This window comes from Hordeum vulgare, chromosome 3H (genome assembly GCF_904849725.1).
Source record: "Hordeum vulgare subsp. vulgare chromosome 3H, MorexV3_pseudomolecules_assembly, whole genome shotgun sequence".
Taxonomy (NCBI): Eukaryota; Viridiplantae; Streptophyta; class Magnoliopsida; order Poales; family Poaceae; genus Hordeum; species Hordeum vulgare.
Window position 1 is genome coordinate 538,682,791 of NC_058520.1, and position 9,484 is coordinate 538,692,274.

The 9,484-nt window shown below is 46.7% G+C and overlaps 1 protein-coding gene across 1 annotated transcript; it reads right to left on the minus strand.

Annotated features, from left to right (window-relative positions):
* Positions 1 to 7,950: 7,950 nt before the first annotated feature.
* On the minus strand, positions 7,951 to 9,234 carry LOC123440478 (RING-H2 finger protein ATL73-like). Its single transcript, XM_045117043.1, has one exon. It carries the CDS (start codon positions 8,917 to 8,919, stop codon positions 8,149 to 8,151), a length of 771 nt encoding a protein of 256 aa, XP_044972978.1. The 5' UTR covers positions 8,920 to 9,234; the 3' UTR covers positions 7,951 to 8,148.
* Positions 9,235 to 9,484: the final 250 nt, after the last annotated feature.

Here is a 9,484-nt window from a genome sequence, read left to right on the forward strand (position 1 = left end):
ACACAGGGAGAAACAATAAAAACGGAAATAGGTGTAACCTACCACATCCGTCATAGTGGCCGAGTGGTTAGCACAGTTTACACTTAAACGGAAGGTCACTGGTTTGATCCTCTCCGTGGGTGCTTTTTTTTTTAGACAAAAGGGTAATTGGATCGGCAGCAGAGATGTACTGTAGGCGCCCATTGGCGAACTAGTGCTTAAGGGCCGAATAGGATTTGCCCTTGATTGGATTTGTACCCAGGACGTCCTGCGTTCGTCTACGTGATGCTAGCGACTACACCGACACAATTTTGGTGACACACAAGTAGCACTGGTATTTAAGAAACCATCAACCCGAACAACGCGAGCTACGAAATCAAGCCGGTATTATAGCGACCGGCCCGGGCACTATAGCGAACCGATCGTTGATGATGTAGCTGAGTTTTTTTTGAACATTTTCGAAAACGTGAGTAATATAAAAAGTTTGAAATATTTGTTGAAACACACAAACAATTTTAAAATACAAATTGATTTTCAAATATTGGAAGTTTTTCTAAAACATGAACAATTTAAAAAAAAATGTGAACCATTTTCGAAGAACAACATATTTTTTTTTAGATTAGTCGCACACTCTTTCAAATTTGTAATTTTTTTTAAAGAATCATGAACATTTTCTGAAAGCACGATATTTTTTTACAAATTTGCAATGAAATTACTAAAACAGAAACATTTCGAAAAAATGGAATATGTTGGCAAATAATGACCAAGTTTTTTGAAATGGAAACATTTTTTGAAGTTCCGAATAAAATTAAAAAACACGTATATTTTTAAATTTTCTGATCAAATTTTAAATTAGAACATTTTTTAAACATCTAAAGAATAAGAAAACGTGAACATTTTTTGGAATTTATAAACAAGTTTTCAATTTGCGAACAAATTTTGAAAACCAGAAACTTTTTTTAAAAACAGGAACATTTTTGTGAGTAATGGTCATTTGTTCTTGAAGCGGAAATATTTTTTGTAATTCCAGAGCCAAAGTCGTAAACGCTTGCATTTTTTCAAACATCCAAACTAAATTTATAAACATGTATATTTTGAAAATTTGTGAACAATTTTTAAACTATTGTTTTGAAACACCTAAAGAATAAGAAAACATGAACTTTTTTTGGAATTTATGAACATGTTTTCAATTTGTGAACAATTTCTTAAAACAGAAACACCATTTCAAATCCCGAACATTCTTTGAATATTTAGGAAATTTTTGAAGGAAAACATTGCAAACTGATAAATAAGAACATTTGGTAAATGACTATAACATGTTTTAAAAAATGCAAACATTTTTTGTGAAGAATTTCTGAAATCATGAACACTTTTTGAAATTTGGAATGTTTTTTGAAAGCACAAATAGTTTTTGAAACTTCAATTTCCAGAAGAAGAACCTTAAAAAATAGAAAAAGAAAAGAAAAAGAAAAAATAAATAAGAGAGAAGAAGCAGTTCTATCAATTAATACAAAAATTCTGAATCAAAATTGAAAAAATAAAAAAACATGTAAACAGTAAAATGAAAAGAAAAGAAGAAACAGAAAAAGAAGCAGAATAATAAAAAACAAAAACTAGATGAAAAACGGAATAAACTGATAAAAATAACATAGAAAAAAACTGGACCGCACTGTGCAGTGCTAGAAGTGGGCCGTCCGATGTCGCGTCGGATGCATCCTTGTTCCTGTGCGAATCCTTAACAACGCAACAGACGCTAAGAGCAAGTACAATAGGGTACGGTCAGCAGACTGTAAGGATTAAAATACTATATTTTTGTTGAATTGGATGAGAGAGAAGAGGAGAGAGAAGGGAAGTGGGCTCTTCGTGAAGAGCCAGCTCTAGCACGTGCTACTAGGTGCTTTGTGAGAATGAAAGATGAGACATGTATGATAAAAATAATACTCTTTTATAGCTAACTATTGTACAAGATAGCTATAAGATGAGTTATAAGATGGCTTATAGCCAGCAGTTGCCTATACTATTAACCATGCTCTAAGTAGGATACGCAGAACTCGAACTCATTTGCTGATCTCTTTGCTCACGGTGACAAGGAGGCGAACGTGCGTTTGTTGATGGTGTGGTTCTCATGGCCTAATGAGATGCATTAAGCCAGAAATATCTAGTCAACTCCATACCAAAGTCTCATATGATACAGCTACAACCACTCGAAAAAGGAGTCATACAGCTACAAGCCTACAAAAAAGTCACATGTGATAAACACCTAATAACGGAACCGCATCGTTTCTCCACTCCTGCATTCACTTTCTACCAAGTGCGATCCGAGCTCACAGAGATTTTACAGCGTAAAACGCCGCGCCCGAGCATTAGTCACCCCGCAACAAAGATCCACCCCTCCTCCTCGGCCTCATGAATGCATGATCACGATCTTCGCTGCAACCAACGAGCTAGTAGTACGATGTGAAGCACCATCGATCTCTCTGTCAAGTCTGAACATGCATCCTCCTCATGCCTCGTGACTCGGAACTCCGTCAACACCTGGCACGGTTCCACCGGCCGATTGGACCACGGACGCCACAAGGAGCTCCGCCATTGGGTCGAGCTCGGGCCTGCCCCGACAAACCAATTGCCGCACCATCGATCACTCGCCGCCGCTGGATGGATCCATCGTAAACCGAACTCCCGGAGTTTAAACAAGCCCAATAATTGCCTTTCTCAGAAAGCTTGACGCTGCTCCTCTGACGCTGGAAGCCTGCAGGTGATACCCCGTTGGTGCTTTCAGCACTTGGGGATCTGATAAGGTGATACGCATATGCATGAGCGTACGTAGTGGGAAGGAGCCGGGAGCGCAACACAAGTGGCTGCATTATTGGCAACGGAAAGGGGTTCTCGTTTCGCCAGGAGGCGCGCGCTGTGCGCTGCCGTACACGGATTCATGGCCTGAAGCTTCCACGAGTGGAAGGCCTGAGGAGAACCCATTAGCCGCGCCGGTACGCGAGGCAATAATGCAGTGGTGCCGGCGGAAAAAGGAGGTCTCCATGCATGCGGTGCCTGCAGCTAGCAACCCACTCCGGCCGGCCGGAGAGCGGGAAGTTTCCGGGCTACGTACGAGTTAGAATCGTGTTTCGTGCACCCTCAGTTTAGCTTTGCTGTCGAGCTAAACAGCACTAATTAAGAAATGGGGGTTCAAAGGAGGGAAAAAGTCAAATCTGGCACATGGTATTCTCGAGAGGGGAAAAAAGGTTATTTGTTTGTCTGAACTTTGTTGAGTAAAAGTCGAGAGTCGGTGGCGCGTGGCCTGACATCCTTCAGACCGACGCTAATGTCTTATTGGACCCCTCGCCTCATTGGCTGAACTGTCAAAGCAAGCATTTTCCTGCGGGATTAGAGTGGCCAGCAATTTACAATCTTAATTTAGCATATTTGCTTCAACAAAGATGTCAAAAGGAAACCTCCCAAGCAAGGGGAATGTATCTGGTGCACCGGTTGTCCGTAGCGCATTTAAAATGTCTGAAACATTTTGATATTTTTTGACACAATCACACAACATCTCAAATCAAGTTTTAAAATCATGTGGTACAAAAACAACATATTCAACACTTAATAGTACATAAAGGAGAACCAGAACGCAAGACATTCTCGTGCGCCAGCAGCCGCCACCGCATCTCGCCAGTTCCACGCCGCTGCCCCGGCTCCCGATCTGCCCGGCCCGCGCTCCTCCAGTCCGGCTCCTCGCGAGCATGTCGCCGGCGCGCATCCTCTCCGCGTAGAGACACGCACCGCGCCGCCACCGGACCCCCTCTCCGCCCCTCCCGCTTCGCCGCTGCCGGAGGGGACGCCGGCGAAGCCGCGCGCGCCCCGGGGATGGCGGCGGCGGGGCCCCTCGCGTCGGCCTTCGGGCTCTGACGGCGGCGCCCCGCGTCGGCGGTTGCGGGATCCGGTGTGATCTTGCCAATCGGCGGCGGTGGAGGGCGGATCCGGGGCTCCATGGTCGGATCTAGCGGGGCGCTCGGCCCTGGTGGAAGGGAGCGGCAGCCGGGCGCGGCTGCGCTGGTCGGCTGGGCACGAGCAGTGTCCAGGGCGATCGGTGCAGTGGCCTTGGCTGGGGGTCCTGATGGTGCGTGGCGGCCATGCTTAGCAGCCGGTGGCGGTGGATATCCAGCGCAGCTCCGGGAGAAATCCTTGCTCTGGTTTCATCGGAGCCGCGACGACGACGCCCGCGGGTGCCGCTATCTTTCTTGGAAGCGTCGTTGTGGAGGTGTGTTGTTCCCCTTCATCGGCCGCTGCCCGCACCGCCACCTGCACCCCCCAGGTCCTGATCTGTGGGCCTCTCTCCTGCGGATTCTTGGCGGTGCCGGCGTGGTTGCCGGGACCCTTCCTGTGGGTGAAGCCGGTGAAGGAGATTCGGATTGGGGGAAACCCCTTGGTTGGCCCAGGCCGGCCGCGCCGACGACGACGCTCAAAGGCGCCGTTATTCTTTTTGGAGACGTCGGTATATATCTGCTCCTCTGCTCCTCTTCCTTGCCTCTCGGGTGAAAACCCTAACTCCGGTGGGCGGCGGCGGCGTCCTTGACGTCGTGACCTTCCTGAAGGCGTCGCCGTGAGGGGCCGAGTGGTGGTGGGCACTGTGTGAGTCCTGAACGGTTGCTGGTGGTGGGCACTGCTTCGGGGGAAACCCTAGGATCTGGTCTTCCAGATCGGACGATGGCGGTACTGCGGTGCCATTTCTCTCTTGGGAGCATTGTTTGTGGACCAACGCTGGCAGACTGAGGCAGGAGGTGGAGCGGCTTCGTCTTGCATGAAATTTCGGTGGAGCTGTGAAGTCATGCCTGGCCGACAGGTGCTACGTTGAGTCATGCCTGGTTGGCAGGTGCTACGCACGACAGATCTCCCAGAGTCTTCGCATATGAACGGATGAGCGCAGGGCGGTGGCGCCGTTGGGCGCCGTGGTGGCGTCGACGGATGATTGGACTGGCAAGGATGATGCGGATCTCTTTCCTGAAGATGGGTCAGTGGTTCGAGGATGATGGTGGCTGGTAAAACGTGTGCATGAGGTGTGCGTTTTAGGTGCCCTGCAGCGGCTGTTGTTTCCGATGCGTTATGTGGATGAATTGGAAACAACACCGGTCTTAGATATGTGGAGTGAGAGCACTCCACATTATCGAGTTTGTAGGTGTGAGTGGTGGCTTTGGGTGGATTGATGTATACTCTTGTTAGACCTTTGTGAAATAGTTAATAAGATGGCTGCATGCATCGATTGATGCAGAGCCCGGGGGTTTAACCTCCTTCTCTAAAAAAAAAAGTACATAACATAAGTTGAGCTTTAGATTTGGTCCATTATCATGGTGATAATGCCTAAATTTTCATTTTTGTACCTCGTGCAATATTTTTGAATTTTGATATGAAATCTTGTGACAACATACATTCTTGTTGTATCAATGACGCAATGACCGCATTGCACAGTTAGATCCACCATACTTACAAATACTATGATACATGTGAGGTGCAAATCTGCACCATGTAACCGTGCAACTATGTTTCATCTAGGAAAAATGATCCAAAATATGCTAGCTCTGATTTTTCATTAAGCAACTCCTATCGAATTTCACAATAGTCCACAGTTTTTTAAGTTGGACTCCGTACAAAGAAGGAGTGATTAACATGGGCAATATCAAATTCGAATCATTAGATATAATGTACGATTACTTTGTTGAATGCAAGCATGTTTGCACATAACTACAAAAGTGTTTTTTTTCCCTTAGACCCCTTCAAATCAGAGTCGACTAAAAGTGTTCTTCCAATCCCTAGCTCAAATGCTTCTCTATGAACATTTTTTTTAAATATGATTATTTTCCAACAAACATTGTTCAATTTTCATCATGCGTGCAAATTCTTGTGACGAAATCACATTTGTTGAGGTCTAGGAAATAGATAACAAAATCTTCACTCAAAAATGCTTTTAAAAATAGTCTTTTTGGAGAATGGGGTTTCCCTTTTCTCTCCGAAAGCATTAGGAATATTTTTCTTAACGACAATTTGGATGCATGCAGAATATTGAACCATGTTTGTTGCCAAAAAAATAACACTTTGATTTTTTTACCGTTCCTTTTGATTTTACTGTTTACGAGGCTGCATTTTTGCCCAGAAGCAGAAACTCCATATCTGAGATCTTGTTAAGGGACTTGTTACTCTTGGAGACCACCGCCATTGTCTCAACGATCTCTTCGACTAGCTTGTGAAGCAACCGGAATTTGCTTGTGAAGTGGTTGTATAGCTTCACATGTTCATGCATAGTGGATCGAGGCAGTTCCTTAAGAGAAAAATTACTCAAGAGAGGGTCCGCCTGCGGGCACCACAACAAAATTTAGAATAGGAGGATGTTTGAACTCCTGGAAATATATTGGTTATTCATACTCCTACATAATATTAAATATTCTGCATAATTCAATTTCTTGCTAGTTTCCCTTATTTGCAAATGTTGCTCAGCACATGTTTTTTTTTTTGAAAAGGAGGTTAAACCCCCGGCCTCTGCATCAATCGATGCATGCAGCAATCTTTATTAATTATTTCACAAAGGTTTAACAAGAGTACACATCAATTCACCCAAAGCCACCATTCATACCTACAAACTCGATAATGTGGAGTGCTCTCACTCCACATATCTAAGACCGGTGTTGTCGCTAATCCATCCACATAACGTATCGGGAACAACAACCGGTGCAGCACACCTAAAACGCACACCTCACGCATACGTTTTGCAAGCCGCCATCATCATCGAACCACTGACCCATCATGTTGTTGCTCAACACATGTTGTTGGTGCAGTTCCTATCATATTTAAGGTTTGCGCTTGAACAAACTCTACTAGGTTGGTTCCGCACTAGAGTTAAGTTGTATATGTAATTGTTTTTAAAACACTAACACCCTCTCTGAGGCAACATCTAGTTCACCTAAACACATGTTGATTTTAAGATATTCATCCTCCAATTAATATAATGAAATATCGTACTGACGGAAAGGAATAATGCTGACGTAAGTTGAGCCACCACATGAAAAGGAATCGGTATTTGTCCTCTTCTTAATGTTTTATGGACTTGGAGTGACCTAAAAAACGTCATAGTAGCAAGATAGGCCAAGAGAGGATGGTGGTAGACTAGGAAGCGTCGAGTAATGTTTATTTTTTTGCTACCCCCTCTTGTTCAAAATAATTTAAATTCTATGTTTGTCCCTAGTTAAACTTCATTGGGTCCAAACATCATTTTCGTTGTTCCCCAGATATACTATCGTTAGATACTTTTTTTTTCTATCGTCTTGATCAAAATTTCAAAAGTTTATCTTGATACATTCCTAGAGCATCAATTAATTGGGAACTAAGGGAGTGGGTATGAAGTATACACTATGTATCCCGGGGAGCCTAACGTAGACGAACATGTCCGGTTGCCCTATCTTTTGTTGACATGCTCCCATAAAAGATTTCTCATGGGTTCATCCCATAAAAGAAGAGGTGTGTATGTGTTGTGTGTGTATTTCTGAACATGCGCGTGTATGCACGTGTGCGAGCATTTTTTTTTTTTTTGAGACAATGCGACGAGCATGCGTGATAACGGGTCACGGGCCGGAGGAGGTGTAAACTGTGGATGGAGTAGAATAGGGTGAGAAAAGAAAATGAGCTAATGGGCCAGGCCACTTCAAGGGATGACCACATAAACAATTGCAGTCCTCGGGCCAGATATCTTGAGTGGTTAGTGGGCCGTATTGATAATATTTTTTGGCAGATATAATTTGCTAACTTCATGTCGGAACAACGAACCTGGATAGCCGGAACGTCGTTGTCCAACAAGAATGCATAATTTGCATAAAAATATCCGTAAATTCATAAATTACTTAAGTGTATGTGAGCGTCTGCGATTGCACTGCGTTAAAAACGCACATAAATTGCACAAAAGTTTACCCATGTGTTTTCACTCGCGTCTCATTTCATCGGACCCGGGTCACTTCTACTGCCTCAACAAAATATAAAGATCACAACCACGGTATCACAGGCGACAACATAGCTGCAACAATTACAGCTGCAAAATTGTTCACTATTCATAATATTTTTTCCCAACCGTTCACTAGTACTGTACAATTTCCATGGAACGATTTCTCACACACATGCATGTAGCTAGGTTGTCTAGATCGTCTCGAGCTGTGCAGCGTCGACGTGCACCTGCACGGCCGGCGACGCCGGCGCCGGCTCCTCGGGTCGGGCCTCCGCCGCGAACGGCTCCTGCCTGCAGGTGGGGCACGTCTGCCGCGCGGAGAGCCATCGGTCAATGCACCGGACGTGGAAGCCGTGGTGGCAGCGCGGCAGCACGCGGACGCGCTCGCCCTGCTTCAGGTCGGCGAGGCAGATGGCGCACTCGGTGGAGCAGCACACGGCGAGCTCGATCTCCGCCGAGTACTCCATCGTCGGGATCGCCCGGATGGCGGCGCCCTTCCCATCCCGCTTCTTCTTGCCGCCGGCGCCAGCCCGTAGCGCGGCCATCTCCAGGCCGCTGGCCTCGGCGTCCCCGGGGTGCTCTGCCTGGCCGTAGCACACGCGCCGCGTGACGCGGCACGCGCACTGGACGAGCGCGCGGACCACGAGCGCCACGACGAGGACGCAGAGGAGCAGCGACAGGACCGAGATCACCGTCGCGTCCACGGAGCCGAAGGGGCTCGAGGGCGGCGTCGTCTGCCCGGACGGGCCGGGCGAGGCCACCGCCACCGCCGGCGTCGCCGCGGCGCGCGACAGAAGCCTCCTGGCGCTGGCATGCATGTCTCCCATGTCCATCGTAGCAACCTCTACACTGTCTCCCGTACTACCGTGCGCGTGCGTGTGTTTTTTTCGACAAGCGAGAGAGTTCTCCTGTGGCGCGGCGAGGAGCCGCTTATATAGCAGCCCAAGGGGGACAATGTGCATGGCATTTTTCTTTCAAAATATTTCGTGTCGCCATAGCGCAGTGGTGGGCCTCGTGCACGCTGCAGGCGATCGATCGATACGGGAGGAGGTGGTTCGTGGAATGTGGAGTAACCGAGTCACGTCTCACGGGGAGATAAGAAAGATGCACCTGACCTCCATCGCTAGGTGGTGATTCCGAACGGGCGGCAAAAATCCAGGGAAGCTTTTGACCATAACACTGAAAATGCTTTCGTCTACCACGCATATTAATTGGAGGCGCATCGATCGGTCAGAGCACTGAGATGCTTTCAGAGGCCACGCCTTAATTCACACGCAGAGCTACTGCTACTACTCTACCTCCGGTCATGCAAATATAGTAAATGGTATGGTTACCATGCGCGGCCATGGTTTTCGAGCAGGCAAGGCAAGTGGGGCTAGCTTTTTCTTCGTAGTCCTAGTGCAGGGCCGTTGCGTGGCGTACGTGAGTGCTACAGTGTCGTTGTCTCAAGCTGAAAAGCAACGAGTTCTCAAGCATTCTCAGGGTTCAGATTATTGCTGCAAACCACTGTGCTTTATTAGTTGTGGC

What these genes read in the sequence shown, in the direction of transcription:
- LOC123440478 (XM_045117043.1), bottom strand. Translation starts at nt 8,919, where the DNA reads ATGCACATTGTCCCCCTTGGGCTGCTATATAAGCGGCTCCTCGCCGCG.